Source organism: Terrapene carolina, unplaced genomic scaffold, assembly GCF_002925995.2.
Source record: "Terrapene carolina triunguis isolate 2854851 unplaced genomic scaffold, T_m_triunguis-2.0 Scaffold120, whole genome shotgun sequence".
Taxonomy (NCBI): Eukaryota; Metazoa; Chordata; order Testudines; family Emydidae; genus Terrapene; species Terrapene triunguis.
Window position 1 is genome coordinate 2,862,648 of NW_020664471.1, and position 24,776 is coordinate 2,887,423.

At 45.1% G+C, this 24,776-nt stretch overlaps 1 protein-coding gene across 1 annotated transcript in view; it reads right to left on the reverse strand.

Moving 5' to 3' along the window:
- Positions 1 to 21,106: 21,106 nt before the first annotated feature.
- Positions 21,107 to 24,776, reverse strand: part of UTP25 (UTP25 small subunit processor component) — a 28,187-nt gene continuing 24,517 nt past the window's right edge. The window contains exons 10-12 of the mRNA XM_024208564.3: positions 24,244 to 24,356; positions 23,458 to 23,703; positions 21,107 to 22,324 (exon numbers count right to left, since the gene is read on the reverse strand). Coding sequence (XP_024064332.2) covers positions 22,078 to 22,324; positions 23,458 to 23,703; positions 24,244 to 24,356 — 606 coding nt within the window. The 3' untranslated portion in view covers positions 21,107 to 22,077. The remainder of the gene's footprint in view (positions 22,325 to 23,457; positions 23,704 to 24,243; positions 24,357 to 24,776) is intronic.

Consider the following 24,776-nt stretch of genomic DNA (forward strand, 5'->3'; position numbering starts at 1 on the left):
GTCTTATCATTATTCTAACTTGACAGATCAGTTAGGAACTCATCCATATTGGGGGGGGGGGGAGGACACAGAGTAAAGCACATAGCAGGAAAGATGATGTCTGTGTTGGGTACTCTGCAGGTGACAAGAGATTCTGTAGAGACAATTCCTCCTTCAACACTTAGTTGAGCCTTAAAGTGGTTTTATCAGCAAAATTCCACTTTTGAACTAGTTTTTCTAATAATGTAAAAATCATGCAATAATACACTTACTGAAATATGGAGGTGGGGGGAGGGACAAGAAGGAAGCATTACCCATCTAACCTAAAACCAAATTGAGACCCGTGACTTCCTAAATATCTTGTATATACTCTGATCAGATTTCCATAGTCCATGTCTTGCCACACACCCCGCCTTACCCAGGTATGTTCTGCCCTCTCTTGATTGTCCAATTCATTACTTAGAACGAAATTCTGATACTCTCAATATACTCCAATGGGGCTATTTGTGGAATAAATTACTATTCAACAAGAATAGAGGTATCAGAATCTGACCCTTAACTTGTAAGTTTGGCCAAACATTGAAACACCTCACATCTTTGTGGCCACTATATAAAATATTTAAGTAAAATCTTTAATCAAATAGAAAATTGGGGCCAGGGTGGGAAGATGGCAGCAGTACAATTGAGTTTTATACCATAATGCCCAGTTTTTTATTTAATTTGTGTGGTGCTGATTGTAGCAAATTTCTGTTCGTGGGCTTGTAGGTTATAGGGGGTATTTTTATGCCAGGTCAGTCTGAGAGATTCTTTGGGTTCAAGCACTAAAGAAATAAAAATGTATCACTGCTAAATTCAGCAATTCCATAAGGCACAAAAGTTACACCGAAATTTATTATTTTTTTAAATACAGCATTTATTTTAATTTCATCAGTGGACTCCTAAGAAATGGATTAAGGACAAATCAGCCAGGCCAATGGGGCAGTCTCTTATGTGTGAGGAATAACTTATTTGGGAATATAGACCCAAGTGGGTTTCATCTTGATAGGCTTTCAAGTAACATTCCTCTGTCAAAATAAAGATTCCAAGATAAGCTGTTTGACTTATAGCCCCATTCAAAAATAGAAATATTACTGTAATTGCCTCATTTCCACAAGAAACAACTGGAGGTAATTATATTGAACATAAGTTTGAACTTATTTTTAATTTTGCTGATGGATCAATATTGAGTGACTGGATGTTGCCTTTTATCAATCAGCCATTTTTACACTGAACTTTCAGAAACTGGTGACACAATGTCATCTCAAGACCTTTTTCAGCTGGATAAAACCATGCCAGCTTCCTCAAAAGTGATCTCATGCACCCAGATATTTGATCTTTTGGGACAGGGAGAGTCACAGACTTGCAGTCTCTGTGGTATTTGAAACACCAATATTTTTTTAATTGCTGATTTAAGCAGTACTTTTCCAAGTTGATGATCACTAAAAGATAACCTAACTACCTCATTGCTACCTCCTCCCCTTTCCAGATCATTAATAAATATATTAAACATGAGATCTGCACTGAAATTTGAGGCATCGCACAGGCATTTCTTGTGGGAATAAGTTAGTCACCTGCCTCACGCCACACAAAACAGTTGGCGGAGGAGGAAGTGGTGGTGGTAGTTGTGATGCCCACCTTATAACGTTTAGCCAAGTGCAGTGTTTCCCAAACTGGGGTTCATGAACCCCTGGGGGTTCACGAAATGTTACAGGGGGTTCTTGGGGAAAAATTCCCTAATGGCAGACAGAGCTGTCCCTAGGGACCCCGGACAGCACGGGACACTGAGGAGACTTAACCTTCAAGACTCCTTGTAAGAAATGGAAAGGGAGGTGGATATTTTTTGCTGTTTTTAAAATTAAATAGGCAGCTAGTATTGTTTTTAAAATTATTATGAAGAACAAGTTTAAGCTTTGTTGTAACGTGCGTTGTTTGCCTGGACTGCTCAAGACCTGAATGCTTGTGTAGGAGGAACTCTGAGTTGGCTTCTTAAATACCTTCATGCTGTTTCACATCTGATACTCCTTGATGAAACATAGGAGCCTAGTCTTATAACAGGCTTATTCAAAATGATACAAGCTACAAAAGTGAGATCTTGAAAGAGTGCTGCCATTTTCATAATGCAATAAAAATACTGTAACGATAAATAATAATACATAGTGTGTAATAAACATGTCACAAAAACAAATTTTATATTTCCAAGATCACTGCTTTTATAATTTATACTCAGGGTAAAGGAGAAAATCCCTGGAAATATTCATTTTTAAGAGGGGGTTCGCGAGACTTGACATTTTAGTGAAAGGGGTTCACAGATTGTTAAAGTTTGGGAACCACTGCCCTAGTGATTAGTGCACTCACTTTCATTTAGACACAGAAATGTTTATTTTTAAGAATTTTTTTCAATTTAAATTTTCACAGCTGCACAAAATTATGGATTTCAAAACTTTTTTTTCTATTTTGGTATATTTAAATTTTCACAGTTGTGGAAAATTATAGCAGGGGGTGCCAGACAGGAGGATCAGAAAATAATTATTCAATAACAGTAGATGTTGAGATTCGAAAGCTAAAGCTTTATAACTGTTCAAACACAAACTGTCAATATCACATGCCAAAATGTACAAAGTAAATGTCCTTAAAACAAACTCTAAGGTCTCAGGCAAAGTAAGAAAAATGCTGCTTATCTGTAAATTTCTATTCTCATCAGTGGAAATACTTTTTCATCTGTCTGTGTCTATGGTGAAATCGACATTTACTGATAAAAATCTAATCTTTCCAAGCCTACATTTACTTGATGTTGACATATAACAAAAGGCATCTTCTTGTGTCTTTCTGGAACACATAATTATGTTTTCTGTATAGTTATCAGTTTGAAATCCATATGGAATATGATAGAAGCATGGAGCAGAACATTGAGATAACCATACAAATCACAATAGTGCAATAATTGCTGTTTAGGAGGTTTTCACTCAAGCATTGCAATTGCACAGTCAACCGCACCATATGCAATACTCACCGAACCAGAACAAGCTAAACATAGCTAAACCCAATGGTTTAAAAGCCCTCTAAATCATCTGTAGCGTATTTTCTAAATGACCACTGGATATGGCTCATGATTTCTGAAGAGCCATATTTTCTATGCCATTCCCAAAGGGAAAAAAAAAGAAGACAGAAGAATTTCTAAATTCTAGCTGCCAATTAAAGGGAGAGAATAGGAGAGAAAGGAATGTTAGAATTACTGCAGTAACAGCCACATATGTTAAACTTTCCACTGCATCCTTCATTTCCACAGATGACAACTACAAATCTATTTAGCTTTATTATGGTAAAATTATGATCAGCTAATCCTGTGTTTAATTTGAGCATTCTGGGCATTTGAATGGTTGGATTTGACGTATTCTGGGACTGTAAAGAGTTGGAAATCCTAATGTACATCAGTTGTGGTTGTCTGTGCATAAATGTCGTTGACTTCAGTGGGACCAGGATCTCGCCACGTGTGACTAAACTGATGGTAAGTAGCCACAGTTTGAAAGCTTGGACTCAAAATTATAGCAGATGATATTAACATGCTGGTAAATTGGATTAAACATCATTGACAAATGCCTTAGTCACTTAGAAAGTAAAAACAAAAACATCCAACTGGTGTCTGGGGAGGGAGCTAATGGGAAATTGTATTGATTAATCCAAATTCTTATTTAGACTATTACAGATTATAGAGCCAGGTAAAACTGTTAGTAGATCAACGGTTGCACTAATATTATGGGTGTGTAATATTACTATTACTAATATTACACACCCAGAATATTTTTGACAGAGTGGACTGGTATTAGCTTTCGAAAGAAAGCAATCCCAAACTTTTCAATCTCTTTTCATATAACAGTTTTTCCAGGGCTTTGCTCATTCTCTTCACTCTTCTCTGAACACATTCTTTTTGAACTGTGATGATCAGAACTGCACCCAGTGTTTTACATGAAGCCCTACCAATAACTTATATAAAGGCATTATAATATTTTCCATACTGTTCTGTATCCTGTTCCTTGTGCATTCTAACACATTTGCTTTTTTGACCACAGCTACAAATTAAGAGCAGGTCTTCACTGAGCTATCCACAGTGACACCCAGGTCTCTTTCGGAGCTGACAGAGTTAATTCAGAATGCGGTAAGGTGTAGGAGTAGTTTAAATTTCCCCCTCCAATGTGCATTGCTTTGCATTTATAGAACATTCAATTTAATTTGCTGTCATACTACCTATGCACGTAGCTTATTTAGATTCCTCTGAAATTCCTCACCATCCTTTCTGGACTAAACAGCTTTGCCATCTGCAAATTTTGCTACCTCATTGCTACCTCCTCCCCTTTCCAGATCATTAATAAATATATTAAACATGAGATCTGCACTGAAATTTGAGGCATCGCACAGTTAACCTTGTTATTACAAAAACTTACCATTTATTCCTAACTTTGGTTCCTCTCTCTTAGCCAATTTTCAGTGTATCAAACTACTTTGCATCTCATCCCATGACTGCAGAGTTTCTTTAGAAGCTTCTTGTGAGTGATCTTTTCAAAGGCCTTTTGAAAGTCTAAATAAATTATACAGACAAGGTGGGTGAGGCAATATCATGTATTGGACCAACTTCACCTATAGAAGAGCTCTGTGTAGGTCGAAAACTTGTCTCTTGGTACAATAAAAGATATCACCTCACCCACCTTGTCTCTCTAATATCCTGGGACCCACAGGGCTACAACAACACTAAATAAACTATGTCAACCAGTTCTCATTTATCCACTGCTTTACTGGTATGTTCAACATGAGTTACTACATCTGGCTGACATAATTAATAGCTATAGTAGCTATTTAAAACTGTGACTTAGTTCCTTTCTTGATTAAAAATATCTTTCATCCGTTCAGCTAAAGTCAAATGTTCTTGGTTTCTTTGCTAACCTATTAATTACATGAAGATAATGTCTTTCTATATCCGACACCTAGTACAAGTAAATAACATGGAGAGAACTGCCTAGTATGTTGTAATATTATGGTACAGCAACAGGCTTTCAATTTTAGCCCATGGGCCTGCTGTCATATGGATGTAAATGTAGAGTAGCTACTGAAGTTACAGAATTCTGACGGGTTTCAGAGTAGCAGCCATATTAGTCTGTATCCGCAAAAAGAACAGGAGTACTTGTGGCACCTTAGAGACTAACAAATTTATTCGAGCATAAGCTTTCGTGGGCTACAACATTCAGTTTTAACAGACAATGGAGTTATTCTATATTTATACCAGTGTAACTGACAATAATTTGGCCCAAAGCTTAGTATCCATGTATAGTAGATAAGATTTTGGTGTGTTTTTACATCTAAAAGACTAGGGGCCAACCTTTACTCTCTGTTACAGTGTTCTGGTTATGCCTTCAATTGTTCCCAGGTTAATGTCCTGTTTCTCTCCCATGTGTTGTTCTTTCCTCGCTCTTTAGCTCATTCCCTCACAATTGCTCTACTGAAGATTCCTGGATCCCTTTTACGTGAATCAAATCTTCACTATTTTCCCGTGTCTCTCTTAGAGCTATAACCACTTTAACGTTTCCACTCTAGCTTTCTGGTTCAAATTCAGCAGTAATCAAATCCATCAGTTGTTAACCACTTCTATAAAAGGAGTTGGTGGTGGTCTCAGTCCAATTCCTGGACAGCTGGCCACATCGCAGATACCTAACTCAGTTGAAACTAATGGGCCATTTCTATATAGGCTTTAAAACACCCATCAATGTAGTAATTGTCTTTTTCTTTCTTGCTCAACACAGTGGACAAAAGATTTAAAGGGCAAGGGGACTGAAGTATGCTGTCACCCAATTTATGGCTGAGGCATATTAGTGGCACAGGGTGAGAATCACACTATGGTAATATAAATAATAAATTATGTGGTGCACCAGTATTTATTATAGATCTAAGGGTATGTCTACACTGCAATGTAAGCCTGGACTCAGACTCGGATCCTAAACCAGGTTTTGTCTACAGATCTCTAGGACTCAGGCTCAGACCCAGGGTCCTAGATCCCCAAGGGGGTGGAGAGTCCAAACCCATGGCCAGCTGAGACCCAGGGTTCAAACCCTATCGTACTGCTGCGTGGATGCAGCCACACCAGAGACAGGGCCTGGGAGTCCGCTAACACTCTCCAACAAAACCATGGGCCGGTATCTCTACCCCACAAGTCGCCAATCTACTCCCAGGGAATGGAGGCAACCCCCTTTATTAAAGTGCGGCTCAGCGTTTAACCCTTCTATTTTATCCTGACCGCTGAGCAGCAAACGCAGTGACCCTTCTCTTGCATTGGCAATGGTCACCGACCAGAAAAAGTCCTTTGCCAAGAGTGCTGCTTCCTTGTTGCAGGAGCACAGCCAGATTTTGGTGACTCTGTGGCATGAGGCGAGCAAAACATTCCACTTTAGTAAGCGTGCTATGGATGACAACGCCTAACAGCAAATAGCGAAGAAGCTGGCAGCGTTGGAAATTTACCGGACCGGTGACCAGTGCAGGGAGCAGATTAAGCAGCTCAAGACTGAGTACCACAAAGCCAGGGGCCAGAACAGCACCTCTGCAAACTTGCCATCATCCTTCCCGTTTTATGATGACTTTGACTGGGGGCTGGATACTGCGCCTAGCATGGAGCGAACAGTGTGCACAATGACCTGGTCAGGTGGGATAGTGCCCTGCTGTCCCCAGAATCTAGCATGGGAATGGATGGGAGCCGGCAGCAGGGGCCCAATGTGGCCACCAAAATGACTCTGGTGATGAAACCAGTCCCCTAGGAGACTTTGTTGCAAGTGTAGCTGCAGCATATCTTTGAGTTGTTCTAGGGGGAGCTTTTCGATGCCCCCCCCCCCCCGAGAAGCGGCCCACCGTGGAACTGGCAGCAGGAACAGAAGAGGCAGAAATCACCCCAGAACCAGTAAGTTTCTGGCTCCATTTCTGTGTTTATTAATATACTATGGAGGGATTTCCAGTTTATGAACCAATGCAAAGGTTATTATTGGCCTCGGATAGCAGCGTGTATCCGTGAATGGCAGATTGCATGCCAGCACCTTGGCATCTCCCCAACCACGTGGAATTTAAAATGGAGATGGGGAAGTACAAGCAGTGAAACAAGCCTCTACAGAAAAGCACAAATTTTTGCTAGGACAGGTCAGTTTGTTAGAAATAAGAACCCTATATTGCCTTCCCTGTTAGGGTGACCAGACAGCAAGTGTGAAAAATAGGAACAGGGGGTGGCGAGGTAATAGGAGCCTATATAAGAAAAAGATCAAAAAATTGGGACTGTCCCTATAAAATCAGGACATCTGGTCACCCTATTCCCTGTAAGCACACTGTTCTGTACCAATCCAATGGTGTAACAAACCCTGTGCAAACAGTAAACTGTAGCAGGGGGAGTCTGACGTGTAGTCCTTTTACAGCTGTAGACTATTTCAGTTAAATGTAGTCCACGTGGTCCACGGGGGATGAAAGCATGTGTCTGAAATACATCTGGGAGTTTGAATGAAGTCCAGAAACTGGTGGTGTGGGGCAGGTAAGGGAGATGCCAGTGGAGATTAGTGTTTGCAGGCAGTCATAACAGGCGGATCAGAAGCAGTGGGGAGGCACCAACCCATGCAGATGCTAACACAGCAGCCTGTTGATTCCATCATGAAGTTTGACCCAATCTCGGGTGCTGATAGCTGCAAACTTTTCCTGTAGCAGAAACTCCAGATAGGTGGGAACATTTTGGGGAAGGGCGTATTTTTCAGGGCCACCTCACTAGCTGACCTGCCCACTCCACTCATAGATGTGCTGTTCACTCACCATAGGCTTGAATACTTCTGTGCCATACACAGTTGGCTTCCCATCAGCAGCTTGGAACAAAACCTCTCTTTGCCACTCGGGAACCACAAGAACTGTTACGCCCTTCAAAATGTGGAATGCCTGCAATGATAGAGACATATGCAGAACACCGTCGCAACCACCCTCCCCCAAAGCCCAAATTGGTCTGTGTTTTTTAGAAAAAAGCAGTTGTGATTTGTAACTTACCATTCTGTGTGCATGTCCCTCACTGCAATTAACCCAGCTGTGTCCAGGGAGCTTCTGTGATCCGAAGCTTCCCTTTAACAATCTACTGAAATACTGTTGTACAAAGTAACATTTTATGTCCTTGAAATTCCAAAAGGAGTTCTTCTGTGCTCATGCACTGAGACAAACAACCTTCTGCGTGTTGTCCTCTTCCAAGCCCACTGACCTCTACAGACCACAGTACCGCGACAGATAACCGACACTGCAGTAGAAGCCTGGGTCACCATACCGTCATGGACCAGTCCAAATGGAAGCGTTTCCATGATGAATTTATGGTTGACATTCTGGACAGGCCAACAAGCCGGTCCAATACCAAAGAGAGGGGCAATTACAGCAAATGGAAAGGCTCAGGCTGGCTGCACAGCTTGAGGACTTGGTAGCCAAGCATGTCTGATGGAATGCTTTAATTTGCAGCAGGGTTATTCAGAAAGCTTGAGGACGGGATTTCAGTGCAGAAGCAGACGCATAGCAGTTCCCGGAAGAGGAATGGCCATTAAGGGAGGAAAATAGAACTGTTTGAACAGCTGCTTTTGTATCCAAACACCACTTGTCAATACAGAATCTAAATCCAGTTCTCCCCGTCCTGGCCTATGTCATAAGTGGTCATGTCACCCATAAGTACAATACATGGCAATCCAACCCCCGCCTCCCAACCTAATGTACTGTAAGCATTGCATAAGCACATTCATAAAAGGTACTAGTCTCCCTCTTCCATGTAAATCCATGATGTAGGAGCACCCTAATTTCTGTTGCCTGGGTGCATCCAGCGACAGCTGCGATAGGTTCACTTTCTGGCTGAGAGTACTGGTTCAGCAATCCATTACTGTCATGGGTCCACTGAGGGGGGGAAAATGGCTCACCTTTGGCTTCACAAAGATTGTGAACAGCACAGCAAGCCACAGCACTGATAACACTGTAATCCAAATGGGTCTATAGACAACACCAATGGATTTCAAGCTGCCAAATGCACATTCAACCACCATTCTACACCCTCTGAGAATGTAATTAAACCTTCTTTTGCCAGGTCCTCTGACATCAGGGCATGGTTTTATAATCCCAGGCAAAAGGGGGTAAAGCTGGGCCCCCCAAAATAACAGTCAGGACAGTAACTCCATTTATGACATTGTTATTTGGTGGGAATAGTGCCACAATTGGCAGAAAACCCTGGCAGCATGAAACTTTCCAGTGCAGCCCCCCTTGACGTTCATAAATCAGCCTCCGTGGCCCACAAGGGCCTGCATAACAATGGAGCAGTACCCTTTGCGGTTTATGTACTCATGCTCTTTGAGGAGGAAAAAACTATGGGTGCATGAGCTCCATCAATGGCCCCCACACAGTTTGGAAACCCCATTCTCTCAGAGCCAGCAATTCCTGCAGGAGTATCTTTTATACCCCACACCTGGGATAAACCACACGCCTGATTGCCTCAGTAACCTCCACCACCACTTTACCCACAGTCGACTTTTCAATGCCAAACTGGTTGGCAACAAACCCATAGAAGTCTGGCACAGCCAGCTTCCAGACAGCTATAGCAACCCACTTCTGGACCAGCATGGCCACCCTCACGTGTGTATCTCTACACTGGAGGGTTGGGGCAAGCTGCTCACCAAGCTTCAGAAATGTAGCTTTCCTCATATGGAAGTTCTGGACCCACTGCTGGTCATCTCAGGTCTGCAAGAGGATGTGGTTGCACCAGCCTGTGCGTATGGCCCTGCTCCGGAAGCATCAGTCTACACATGGGGCATCAGCATCTATATCAAGAGTCATGAGCAGCATCAGCCAGTTCAAGTCTGCCCTGTCTGTGTCCTCCTCCTCCTCCGTCATTAGCTCTCTCGGGTGCCTTTGGTGAGTCAGAAACCACTGCCGGACCGCGGACACTCGGCCCATTTCTTGAAACAGGATTGAAAGCACAACCAAGAGAAGTTCTTCAAAAGGCAGCTGCTCCATGTTGTTATCTCTGGTTGCTGGGAGCATGCAGAACAAAATGACAGCTTGGCGGCATGCTTTGATGGGCTGATCAAACTTGCCAGGATGTGTGTGTGGGGTGGGGAGACGGACAGTCAAGTTTTCTCACACTGCGCTGCAAATAAAGGGCTAGAGCAGCCCCATTTTGGGAGGGTGCTAGCAAGTATGGGGATACAGTTGGTTGTTCTGAAACCTGTGTAGGGCAATGTGGATGCTGAAGCCCGGGTTCAAAAATTCTCATCCTAGGGTTAGCAAACAGTGCAGATGCTCAAGCCCTGGGTTCTCAAACCCAAGGTTTGCTGACTAAAGTTCCACTAACTCTGGACTTACATGACAGTGTACACATACCCTAAAAGGCTTGGGCTGGTTTTAAGCCACGCTTGTGCCCTCTCAGTCCTGGGCTGTTCCAGGGACTAACTAGGTGCTGAAGAAGCTCTGCAGACAGTCCTGGGAGCCTACCTGAGTTACAGTAGCCGCTTTGGCCTCCCCATAGATCACAGTGCTGCCTGGAATCTCCACAGTGCTGTAATCTGAGACCCCACCCCAACACACCCTTCCATTGCAGCCCCACTACTCCCACTCCACCATGGCCTGTGAGTAGGTTCTCTAAACAAAGCCCTATGGCTGTCTCCACAATACCTGTGCTGGAGGAAGTCTTGTCTAGACAGATATGAAGCTTAGTGTGCCTTTACACCACTCCAGTCCTTTAATCCCGCATAAAGGCGGCTGGAGTGGAGGTGAGGATGACACTCATAGCGGGGAGAAGCTTTCACTGCAGCAGACTGCACTGTACGCTCTGTCTCTAAGGTTGCCTTGCAAATGCGTATGCACCTTTTTAATTGTCTCAGCCCTCATCCTTTCACTTTAAGAGATGCTTTTCAAAATGGAGGCATTGAAGCTCTCTGAATAACCCTGCTGGAAATTAAAGCATTCCATCAGACATGCTTGGCTACCAGGTCCAAACAAAACAACCCTAGGTTTGAGACCACAACAGCATAACGAATGTAAGGCTTAGAAATCCTGACAATGCATTTCACCAAGTGTAAAATAATTGTTAATTGCACTGTTATTAACAAGGAGGCTTTAGTTATATCTCACATGGATTGCTCTAAATCTCCTAATCAGCATTACAAAATTTTAGTAGTCTGTCCTCAGGAGTCAGTTTCCCCATCTCTGTGCTAGGACTGTGCCTATATCAGCCCCCACATCTATTCAGTCTCCATCATAAGCCCGGCCTCTCATCCTACACAAAACTTCTTCACAAACAAATGCATTGTTGTTGGTTTTTTGTTTGTCCTTAACAGGAGCAACAGTAAAGCATAATGAACCTATTGTCCTGAGTAAGTTTTACTAGTGAAATAGGATCCATTACTATACTGCTCATTGATTGGAGGAACAATATTCCTATATCAAGAAAGATAGATATATTTAAACATAATTTCTCCTGGTTATCACAATTGTTAGGACTTACGGGGTGACAGGAGACCCTGAAAAGGAATGAATGGTTAACATCTTATCAGTGTTTATTTCTACCCTTGAGTTAGAATTCCCCAAAGCTAGCCACTAATGCAAACCATCAGCACTACTGCATTAACAGCTGGCGTCAGGAAATCCCAATGCCTGGTGCCAGACAATTAACTCTCTCATGTTGTGTCAGGATTCTTTTTCATTAAGAATAAAAAAAAAACCCTGCAGAATTCATTTTCACTACTCAGAGCAGCTCCTGGAGCCAAGAGGATTTTAAAAAACAGTACCAAAGCCATGGATCTGAGTCACTGTGTCTCTGGAACCAATGAACACAGATCTTTGTCTCCTCAAGACAAGAGAGGTCAAAACAGCTGTGTGTTTGTCAGACTGGAGAATGCTTTTCCATGCTAAGATGATGTGTAATCAAATCTTTAAATCATTCTGAAAACTAAAATATCACTCAGTGGCATACATTCATATTCTATATGATGTCAGCACTCTAATGTATTTCAATTCATTAACCAATGTGTATATACAAGACAGAAAACATGCACATATAGCCAGATTCTGAACTGAGTTATAGCAGAGTTACAGTAAGTAGCTGAGATCAGAAATTGGACCATGGATTCTTATTTCCTTTGGAAAAACAACAAGGAGTCTGGTGGCACCTTAAAGACTAACAGATTTATTTGGGCATAAGCTTTCATGGGTAAAAACCTCACTTCTTCAGAGCCTTTGGATGTTTAAAAGGGCGCTGGCGCAGTTTGCTGAGTAGGTTAGACCTCAGCGAAAGCAATATTCCTGTTGTTATTGCTGCTTGCTGTGTACCCCATAATATCTATGAGAGTAAGGGGGCAACGTTTATGGCGGGGTGGGAGGTTGAGGCAGATCGCCTGGCGGTCAATTTTGAACAGCCAGACACCAGGGCAATTAGAAGAGCACGCCAAGGCGTGCTCATGGAAAACAATTTCATGACTGACCAGGCTACAGTGTGACAGTTGTGTGTGTTTGTCCTTGATGCAAATCTGCCCCCTTTGGTGAATGTACTTCCCTGTAAGCCAATCCCCCCGCCCCTCCCTTTGACCACAGCTGGCACAGGAAATAAAGTCCCTATTGTTCTGAATCCATTCATTATTTATTTAAAAAAAAAAAAAAAACCTTGAGATCACTGACAACGCTGACTAGTAAAAGGTAGCCCAGGTGTAGAAAGGTTTTGATAACAGGGTGGGGTGAGGGAGGAGGGAAGAACAAGGCCACATTGCTTATTGTAGCCACACTACAAATCAAAGCTGTTTGAATGACAGCCATCTGTTGCTTCGTCCATCCCCTGGAGTTGAGTGGCAGGGTGCCCGAAGCCTCCCCCGATGTGTTCTTGGCCATCTGGGTGAGGAGAATATGGAACTTGGCGAGGAGGGCAGGCAGTTACACAATGGATGCAGCGGAGGTCTGTACTCTAGTTGCCTTTCCTGCAGCTCCACCAGATGCCTCATCATGTCCGTTTGCTCCCCCATTAGCCTCAGCATCCCCTCCTGCGTGTTCCGATCAAGTTCCGATCAAGTATGCTTTCCTGGTCTCTGCCACTGAATGCCTCCATGCATTCAGCTGTGCCCTATCAGTGCGGGAGGACGGCATGAGCTCTGAAAACATGTCATCGCAAGTGCGGTTTTTTGGCCTTCTAATCTGCGATAACCTCAGGGATGGAGTTGATGCGGGAAGCATAGAAGCATTTGCAGCTGCAGGGGGGGAAAAAAGGGAGAGTAGACTTTTAAGAAGATACATTTGCGAGAACAAAAGGGAGACTCTTTCACAGTGAATAAAGCAATTCACAGCAGACAGCACATGTGTTTTAGGTACAAGGTCGCATTTTACCTTTTATATTGAGTGCCTGCCAGTATGGTGACACATCACACACGGCTGGGCAACAGAATTCAGTTTCCAGGCAGCCATGGTAAGCCAAAGGGTACGTGGGGTTGGCTTCTTCCACATTCATAACATGTGGGAATGGTTTCAAACTGCAGTGCCCTCCTTTCCCATAGCAACCAATGCCGGTTGGGTTTGCCGTTTAAAAGAAGGGGCTGCGGTTTTAGGGTGGATGTGCAACACACTCCTCCCCCCCGCGTGGCTATTCTCCAGGATGATCCCTTTTAGCCAAGCGCAAACAGCCCAGCATGCCCAGGATCTAATGTGTCAGGGATCACCAAACAGACGGGATTACTGTTCCCTTACAAAAATTCCCCTATTTCAACCAGGTGACCATGAATGATATCACTCTCTTGAGGCTGACACAGAAAGATAAAGACCAAATGTTGCATGAATGTGACCAAAACCCAAGACCTTTTGCTGCCATGCTTTGTGCTGCAATGATTCCAGACCACTTGCTACTGGCTTGGTGTGGTAAAGTGTCCTACCGTGGAGGACGAAATAAGGCAGCCCTCCCCAGAAACCTTCTGCAAAGGCTTTCAGAGTACCTCCAGGAGAGCTTCATGGAGATGTCCCTGGCGGATTCCCGCTCCATCCCCAGACACATTAACAGACTTTTCCAGTAGCTGTACTGGCCGCGAATGCATCCCAATTCTTCAGGGCAAATCAAACATTAAACACAATTGATTTTAACCCCTGTAGTGTTGTTACAAATGTGCACTCACCAGAGGTGCCTTCTCCACCTTCAGGGTCTGGGAACAATAGGCCCTGGGAGGGTATTTACTCCAGGGTGAGGAAAAGGTCCTGGCTGCCAGGAAGAACGAATTCTCCACTTGCCTGCTGCGCATTCTCCTCCTCCTCCTCCTCTTCCTCATCCACAAAATCCTCATCCGTGTTGCGTGAGGCTGCCACCTTGCAGGTGTCCACGAACAGTGGTGGAGTAGTGGTAGGGTCCCCCCCTAGAATGGCATGCAGCTGATCACAGAAGCGGCATGTCTAGGGCTCTGACCCGGAGCGACTGTTTGCCTCCTTTGTCTTTTGGTAGGCTTGCCTGAGCTCCTTAATTGTCAGACGGCACTGCTGTGTGTCCCTGGTGTAGCCTCTGTCCACCATGCCCGGTGCGATTTTGGCATACATATCAGCATTTCTTCTGCTGGATCCGAGTTCTGCCTGCACAGATTCTTCTCCCCATACTACAATCAGATCCAGTGTCTCCCATTCACTCCATGCTGGAGCTCGTTTGCGATTCTGGGACTGCATGGTCACCTGTGCTGCTGAGCTCGCCACGCTGACCAAACAGGAAATGAAATTCAAAAGTTCGCGGTGCTTTTCCTGTGTACCTGGCTAGTGCATCGGAGTTTAAAGTGCTGTCCAGAGTGGTCACACTGGAGGACTCTGGGATAGCTCCCAGAGGCCAATACCATCTAATTGCACAGCGCTGTGTTTACAGTACCCCAAATTTGACCCAGAAAGGTCAATTTTAGTGCTACTCCCCTCATCGGGGAGGAGTACAGCAGTCGATTTTAAGAGCCCTGTACGTCGGTGGAACGGGATTGGTTGTGTAGATGCATTTATTATAAAATCGACCTAACGCGGCTAAATTCGACCTAACCTCGTAGTTTAGACCAGGCCTAAGGGTGGAATTTACAGATGTGCTCACTAGCATTGGGCTATTTCTGCTCCCACTGAAGTTAATAGGAGTTTTACTATCAACTTTAGAGGGAGCAGTTAGGTCAATGCTGAATGCTTTAGAAAAATCCCACCCATATGCTTTGCAAGGCTAGTCCCAAATTAAGCTTTTAACAGCTGTCGGGTGTGAGTCAGCCTGTTTATCCATTACATTTTAAAAAATAAGAATAGATTAGAATTTATAGTCAGCAAAACTCTCTCAGAAGATGCAGCATTTGTGTGCGTCTATGTTCTTATTTGCAACAATTGGCAGACCTGAGTAGCCTTTCCAAAGAGTGTTTTCCTTTGAAAAAAAAAAAAAAAGACTTTTGGATAAACAAAAATTAGGGCCTGACTCTGCTCCTACTCAGGTCAATAGGACCTTTGCCATTGACTTTAATGGGAGTAAGAGCAGGCCCTTTCGTAGTTAAGATTCTAGCAAAATAACCGTTCTGTCCTTTAACTTGCAACTAGCAGAGGAGCTGTACTGTATCACTTTATCTCCCTAAGTAGTTATCCTATTTTAGCTTCCTCAGAGGTCGACTATTCTCTGTGATAAGTATATCTGGTGAAGAGGAAAAACACTTAATCCTCATTTATCTGTCTGCTTTTATGACCTGACCAGGATACCAGGGCCGGCTCCAGGCACCAGCAAACCAAGCAGGTGCTTGGGGCGGCACATTTTCAGGGGCGGCATTCTGGCCACCCATTTTTTTTTTTTAAATTGCGCTTGAGGCGGCAAATGCCTAGAGCTGGCCCTGGCAACAGCAGCGGGTCCTGCATGGGGGGCGCCCTGGGGCCGCTGCGGTTCGCGTTGGGGAGCAGTGCCCACACCTTATGGCTGGGCGGGCTCTGAGCGCCGGACACTCGGGCTGGGGGCCGCCCCGTGGGGCACACGGAGCCGCCTGCAGGTGCCGCAGGGCGGCCACCCCCCAGTGCCGCAGCTGGGGCTGGGCGAAGCGGCCCGAGCCACCCAGGGACTGCGGCAGGGCAGCCAGGAGCAGCAGCAGCAGCGGGGCCATAGAGGGCGGGGCGCTGCCGTGTGGGGCCCGCGTCCCACTCTCTGGGGCTCCGCTCCCTCTGGGGCTACCCTGCCCCGGCTCCTCAGCCCCCTGCTGGGGCGGTCCCCTGACTCTGCCCTCTTGGGTCCCGGCCGGTCCTGGAGGCGGGAGCCCTGGCTGGAGGGACCCTGGGCTGAGGCACAGCCTGGGAGCCCCGCTGCTTACCCCAACCATGCCAGCTCTGGACCAGCTGGAGGCAAGGGGGGAGCGGGTGGAGTCAGCACTGGTGGGGGGAAGCCCAGGGCTGGGGCAGCAGGGGGTGCAGGTGGGGTGGAGGGGAGAGCCCAGGGCTGGGGCGGCAGGGAGTGCAGGTGGGGTGGGTGGGAGAGCCCAGGGTTGGGGCGGCAGGGGGTGCGGGGGAGAGCCCAGCGCTGGGGTGGCAGGGGGTGCGGGTGGGGGGAGAGTCCAGGGCTGGGGCGGCAGGAGGGTGCAGGGGGAGCCCAGGGCTGGGGTGGGGGACAGCCAAAAATTGTTTTGCTTGGGGCGGCAAAAAACCTAGAGCCGGCCCTGCAGGATACACCTCTATCAAGTCTAGAAAACATAGAAAAAAGGAGCAATGCCACAAGGCAAAGATTTGTCATGTGTCAGCTGTTCAAAAGGAAAGAGAACTTAGCCTTTAGTGGCATTCGACTCCTAGGCTAAAGGTTCTAAGGGATTGCCTTTGTCCCCGAATGTTTTGTGTGAACTCGCCTGAGAGGCCCAATGCAGCCTCTGAGCACACTACCGATTGGGCCCAGTACGTGACTTAGGCAATTGAAAGCCTTTCTTCCCCCAGTTTCATCGATCTCAAGCAGAGCTAGGTGCCTATCTCTGTGAGAGGGACAGGGCTTATCACACACCCCTCTGGTCTGCATCTCCCATTGGCTAGCTTACGTGGTGCACTGCCTTTGCATATCACAATCTAAGGCACCTATCTCTTTCCTTCATTGTAAATGGAGCCTAGGCACCCAGCTCAGGCTTTGTGGATTGCAGCATTATTCCTGTCATTTTCTAGGTGCCTAAAAGGCAGGCTCCACAGTGCTCAGCATTGCAACTGGGCCTTAGTGCCTAACTAAAATAGAAAGCAAACAGCTGTATAGACTTATGTTTCTACAGGGCTAAACTGACATCTCAAGCATACTTACAATAGTAACAGATGATAACCTCAGATAAACATCTGACAATATTGTAATGATTATGATATGGGAACAGGTTGAAATTATGCCGTGTTACCACAATATGTACTTGTTTACAGGAGTTAAATTTTCCCTGTTTATATACACTGACCACTATTTCGAGAGAAGATAACAAAAAGGGGGGGGAGGGATAGCTCAGTGGTTTGAGCATTGGCCTGCTAAACCCAGAGTTGTGAGCTCAATTCTTGAGGGGGCCATTTAGGGATCTGGGTCAAAAATCTGTCTGGGGATTGGTCCTGCTTTGAGCAGGGGGTTGGACTAGATAACCTCATAGAATCACAGAATATCAGGGTTGGAAGGGATCTCAGGAGGTCATTTAGTCCAACCTCCTGCTCAAAGCAGGACCAATTCCCAACTAAATCATCCCAGCCAGGGCTTTGTCAAGCCGGGCCTTAAAAACCTCCAAGGAAGGAGACTCCACCACCTCCCTAGGTAACGCATTCCAGTGCTTCACCACCCTCCTAGTGAAATAGTGTTTCCTAATATCCAACCTAGACCTCCCCCACTGCAACTTGAGACCATTGCTCCTTGTTCTGTCATCTGCCACCACTGAGAACAGCCGAGCTCCATCCTCTTTGGAACCCCCCCTCAGGTAGTTGAAAGCAGCTATCAAATCCCCCCTCATTCTTCTCTTCTGGAGACTAAACAATCCCAGTTCCCTCAGCCTCTCCTCATAAGTCATGTGCTCCAGACCCCTAATCATTTTTGTTGCCCTCTGCTGGACTCTTTCCAATTTTTCCACATCCTTCTTGTAGTGTGGGGCCCAAAACTGGACAGTACTCCAGATGAGGCCTCACCAATGTCGAATAAAGGGGAACGATCACGTTCCTCGATCTGCTGGCAATGCCCCTACTTATACAGCCCAAAATGCCGTTAGCTTTCTTGGCAACAAGAGCACACTGTTGACTCATATCCAGCTTCTCGTCCACTGTGACCCCTAGGTCCTTTTCTGCAGAACTGCTACCTAGCCATTCGGTCCCTAGTCTGTAGCAGTGCATGGGATTCTTCCGTCCTAAGTGCAGGGCTCTGCACTTGTCCTTGTTGAACCTCATCAGGTTTTTTTTGGCCCAATCCTCTAATTTGTCTAGGTCCCTCTCTATCCGATCCCTACCCTCTAGTGTATCTACCACGCCTCCCACTTTAGTGTCATCTGCAAACTTGCTGAGAGTGCAGTCCACACCATCCTCCAGATCATTAATAAAAATATTAAACAAAACCCGCCCCAGGACCAACCCTTGGGGCACTCCGCTTGAAACCGGCTGCCAACTAGACATGGAGCCATTGATCACTACCCGTTGAGCTCGACGATCTAGCCAGCTTTCTATCCACCTTACAGTCCATTCATCCAGCCCATACTTCTTTAACTTGGCGGCAAGAATACTGTGGGAGACCGTATCAAAAGCTTTGCTAAAGTCAAGGAATAACACATCCACTGCTTTCCCCTCATCCACAGAGCCAGTTATCTCGTCATAGAAGGCAATTAGGTTAGTCAGGCACGACTTCCCCTTGGTGAATCCATGCTGACTGTTCCTGAGCACTTTCCTCTCCTCTAAGTGTTTCATAATTGATTCCTTGAGGACCTGCTCCATGATTTTTCCAGGGACTGAGGTGAGGCTGACTGGCCTGTAGTTCCCCGGATCCTCCTCCTTCCCTTTTTTAAAGATGGGCACTACATTAGCCTTTTTCCAGTCATCCGGGACCTCTCCCGATCGCCATGAGTTTTCAAAAATAATGGCTAATGGCTCTGCAATCTCATCCGCCAACTCCTTTAGCACCCTCGGATGCAGCGCATCCGGCCCCATGGACTTGTGCACGTCCAGTTTTTCTAAATAGTCCCGAACCACTTCTTTCTCCACAGAGGGCTGGTCACCTTCTCCCCATACTGTGCTGCCCAGTGCAGCAGTCTGGGAGCTGACCTTGTTCGTGAAGACAGAGGCAAAAAAATCATTGAGTACATTAGCTTTTTCCACATCCTCGGTCACTAGGTTGCCTCCCTCATTCAGTAAGGGGCCCACACTTTCCTTGACTTTCTTCTTGTTGTTAACATACCTGAAGAAACCCTTCTTGTTACTCTTAACATCTCTTGCTAGCTGCAACTCCAAGTGTGATTTGGCCTTCCTGATTTCACTCCTGCATGCCTGAGCAATATTTTTATACTCCTCCCTGGTCATTTGTCCAATCTTCCACTTCTTGTAAGCTTCTTTTTTGCATTTAAGATCAGCAAGGATTTCACCGTTTAGCCAAGCTGGTCGCCTGCCATATTTACTATTCTTTCTACACATCGGGATGGTTTGTTCCTGCAACCGCAATAAGGATTCTTTAAAATACAGCCAGCTCTCCTGGACCCCTTTGCCCTTCACGTTATTCTCTCAGGGGATCCTGCCCATCTGTTCCCTGAGGGAGTCAAAGTCTGCTTTTCTGAAGTCCAGGGTCTGTATTCTGCTGCTCTCCTTTCTTCCTTGTGTCAGGATCCTGAACTCGACCATCTCATGGTCACTGCCTCCCAGGTTCCCATCCACTTTTGCTTCCCCTACTAATTCTTGCCTGTTTGTGAGCAGCAGGTCAAGAAAAGCTCTGCCCCTAGTTGGTTCCTCCAGCACTTGCACCAGGAAATTGTCCCCTACACTTTCCAAAAACTTCCTGGATTGTCTGTGCACCGCTGTATTGCTCTCCCAGCAGATATCAGGGTGATTAAAGTCTCCCATGAAAACCAGGGCCTGCGATCTAGCAACTTCTGCTAGTTGCCAGAAAAAAGCCTCGTCCACCTCATCCCCCTGGTCTGGTGGTCTATAGCAGACTCTGACCACGACATCACCCTTGTTACTCACACTTCTCAACTTTATCCAGAGACTCTCATGTTTTTCTGTAGTTTCATACTGGAGCTTTGAGCAGTCATACTCCTCTCTTACATACAACGCAACTCCCCCACCTTTTCTGCCCTGCCTGTCCTTCCTGAACAGTTTATATCCATCCATGACAGATAACTCCAGTCATGTGAGTTATCCCACCAAGTCTCTGTTATCCCAATCGCATCATAGTTCCCTGACTGTGCCAGGACTTCCAGTTCTCCCTGCTTGTTTCCCAGGCTTCTTGCATTTGTGTATAGGCACTTAAGATAACTCATCGATCGTCCCTCTTTCTCAGTATGAGACAGGAGTCCTCCCCTCTTGCGCTCTCCTGAGGTCCCTTCCAACCCTGATATTCTATGAAAACATTATATATTAGCCTGTAGCAACTCTGTTTAGTTAAGGATCAGGGAAAGGAGAGGAATTCCTTAAACTTTATTACAGCATGGACCACACCTTAGATGCTTGAGGGCATTTCCCTTCCCACTTTGGATCTCACAAACCACCAGCCCTTCCATCCACAATCAGATAATATCCCTCTGGCAACTACAATTGCTTATATGGAAAAGTAACATTAGGAAAGTATTTGATATATTTTTGGCTTCTTTTAATGACAATTCCTGGAAACAAGGAGGAGAGGCTGCACTGTATGACTACTTAGCTCTCCATAGACAATGAGGGCTTTGGAGTAAGATCACTGACTTCAAGGTATTCAGAAACTCATAAAGGACATGTCTACACAGCAACGAAAAACCCACAGCTGGCCCGTGCCAGCTGACTCTGGCTCATGGGCTTGGGCAGCAGGGCTGTTTCATTGCTGGGTAGACTTCCAGGCTCAGGCTGGAAGGCTCCCAGAGCTCAGGCTCCAGCCCAAGACCGAAGTCCACCCAGCAATGCAACAGCCCCGCAGCCTGAGTCAGCTGACACGGGCCAGCTGCAGGTATTTCTTTGCAGTGCAGACATACCCAAAGTAATTTTGCAAACTGTCTATGAAGACTTTGGATTAGTTTTCAGCAGTCTGTGCCTCTCCTTTGTTGATCTTGTAACTAGGTGTGCACACTGGGGAGCTGCACACATAAGGTAAGTGTGCAGAAAAGCACAACAGTGTGCGATTAGCTTTGAAAGTATAGCTCTAATAAAACTTAAACAAGCATTAGGACTGAAATTAGCATTGTAAGGATGGAATGTGGTGAACTTTGGGCCATTTAATCAGTATGAGTGCAGATCCATTAACTCCTACCCCAAATTGTTCTCAAAAGGCCAAGTCACGGTGTTTTCAGCTACTTGCTCAATGACATGCTGAAGTTACACGGGCCCCCCTGTTTAATGGCTCTGCCTATGCCCTCCCCTCAACTGAGGGGCAACGTGGGTATAAGTAGTGCAGAATGTCTTGCATGAACACACTCTCAACATCTGGAAGAATTTCCCCCTGAATGAGTCAGCAGAAAGTTGTATTTGATGAAGGAACACAGGGAGCTTCTGATGACAGAACGGGGGAAAGGGAGTGCCATCGTCTAATGACAAGGCATTTTTCACCCAACAACTATTTACTAAATATTTTCCAGGATGCAGATAGTGCATGGGGGGGGGAGGCGTAAGTTAGCCGGGAAAGTCTAATTTTTTTTTTAAGCTTGTTCACTTACACAAAAGAAGCAGCACATGTGCTTTGCTTAAATGGCACCTTTTACTTCCCTTGTTGGCTTAAGTGGGAGTATTTAAATATACAAATTAACCCTGTAAAACAAATTCCAACAAAATATTTTTGATACATCTTCTCCTCCCCCAAACACTTACTTAAAAAACAGCATCAAAGTGCATGTTAGACAAAAAGATCCAAGTCCATACAACAAGAGTCTCGGTCCATGACTTTGTTCATTCATTTTCTCCAGTAACAAAAAGGTGCACGTTTTTCTTAGACTGCAGCATTTGAGCAGCACGATCTACACCAACCACAGCAGCCAACTTCTGAGCATCATACTTTGAATAGAGAATGGTACAAGTCCAAGTAGCTTCCTCTCCACTGGCTGTGGCCGTCAGCATATTACAAACCTCGCTGTAGAAATGGGGGTAGGTCGGTAACTCATAGAAAATGAGGTTTCTGATGCCCCTTATTAGGTATCTGAATTAGAGAAAAATACCATGGTCACAAGCTTGTATTCTGCAATCTGACTTCAGAAACTCTCCATTTACACTGTCCACTTATGAAAGTTACATGGTAAATTAAGGACTCAATCCTTTGAGGCTCTGAGCTCTCCCAATTCCCTGACTTCAGTTGGAGTTAAGTGCACTCAGCCTCTTCCATGATCGAGCTCTGTAAGTCCAATGCTACATCCACTGATGTCTGGGAGTCTTGCCATTGACTTAAACAGAAGCAGAATGAAGAGCTTGATCCTGCTAGGTATTGGGCACCTCCTGAAAAGTGCTGAGCACCATCAACTCCCACTGAACTCAAACTCTTTGGATTTAATCCTAATACAGTAAAACTTGGTCAAACTAAGGCCCTGGTCCTGCAATGGGATTCACGTGGGCAGTGTGCCCCAGTGGTGTCCAAATTAAACCAGTGCAATTCAATTCAATGGGGTTGTACAAATCTACTCATATAGATCCCTTTTCTGGCTACAGGCTTACATTTAGATAATAGGGTTTTTTTGGCTCTGTCTCCTGACCCTGACGTGCTCAATAAGGATCCTATAACTTTTACGCAAGGTCAGTTTCATCAGCCTCTGGGCTTCTAGCAGAATCCCGCTTTTGTAATTTCAGGTTGCCTAATTAAATTCCACAAACAGTTTCAAGTAGAAAACTTATTATGGCCCCCTAAAAACTCTCTTAGTAGTGCTGCTGTCACGGAACAAATTCCATGTTCCTTTCAAGAGGTGAAAGGAATTATCCCAACACAGATGCAGACTGTGATGAAAGGTACTATTAGGCCAATTCTGGATGGTGTTGTGTTCCTGCAGATGTCAGTGGGAGTTGGGTGCATTTACCAACTCCCAGCATTGAGCCCTATACATTATTTAATGTATTATTAAATATTTAGGGGGATACTTGCAATTTTTGTTTGTGTTAATCTTTCATGAGGCTCCTACTTCAATCTAAGAAGGATTCCCCAAACAGGTTACATTGGTTCATGAACCAGACCACCACCACCCATCCGTTACTGCTAGTTTGAGGCTAGCATGTTCCCACAGGGCCAGACTTTGCCTTCAGATTTCCATAGGTGCATCTCAAAGCAGAATCTGGCCCATGGCTTACCTTTTGTAAAAGTGGAAGCGTTCAGTGAAAATTAAGAACTGCTTCTCTCCTTTGAGGAAGAATTGTCTTGCTCTGGAGATACCAGATTTTTTGGTGTATTCACAGATGTGTGTAAAATTCAGCTCTTCCTTCTTGAAGTAATTTCGAAGACGCACATAGTCGAAATATGATGGAATGTAAACAAGTGTATGTGACATGATTGCATCACGATACTCAGGCAAAACTTTGTCAATGAAGAACTGAAACCTGGGTTAAGAAAATGCACATCAATATTATCCTGAGTCAATATTCATCTTTCCAACATGTAAATGAGCTTTCTTAAGAATGGTGGTTGGGTGGGGGGAGGAACCCTTACAAAACAAACAAAAAAGAACCACACCAACACCTCCCCCCCCAATAAACCCCACATAACCTCCAAACGTTATTATTCTGTGTCACAGTCAAGAAAATCTTTACACTGACCAAGGTTTCCAGACTTGAGAAGGGCTAAACACAAAGGTACATCAGTGCAAGGGTTCTATGATGTTGATTGTAATCTTTAAAAGAAAAATGGGGGGGGGGGGCGAGAGAGAGAGGACTAGGGGAAAGGAAAGTACCAGTTCATTTATTTGACTGTGCAGTGTCTAACCCACATCTGATGAGCAGTAAGAGCACATAGTAAATAGTAATATCTCATTCTTTTTAGGCACACCAGCCCTCTGGGGCATAGAGTGCACTACACTGGACTAAGCACATTTGAAGCTGCAGACACTGGGGCATAGCAGAATGGTTTGGGTGACAGATTACCTTGCATCCATTACAGAAATAGAACTTTCAGCTTCCAGCCTTCGGAAGACATGAGGAAGCTGTACCACAACACGGCTAATGGAGCCAATCGAGGGTACGTTCCTTACAGCTACCTGCAGGAGGTAAGTCAAACAGTTAGAGAAGCAATGAAACATAATTGGCATTTAAAAAGCCTTCACATTCTAATCAGTTTTCAGCTAATGACATACTCCTTCAGGCAACAAACGAGGCTGTTTTGAACAAGTCAATAGAGAACTACCGCCAGCACTACTTCCACACAGTATCTGAGTAACTATACATGACATGGTTCTAGGAGGATACGGGAGTGGGAACTAACACACTGCTTTCTGTATGCCTTTTGCTCATCTTGGACAATCGTCTGGTCATTTTCACTTTCTGGTTCTCATGGATTAGTACAATGCTGCAGTGTCTGGCTTGCAAGCAAGTTAGAGGGAATGTAACTTGTAAACAAAAATTCCATTGAAACACCCCCCCCACAAAAAAAAAACCAAAAAAAAACAACACCCTCTATT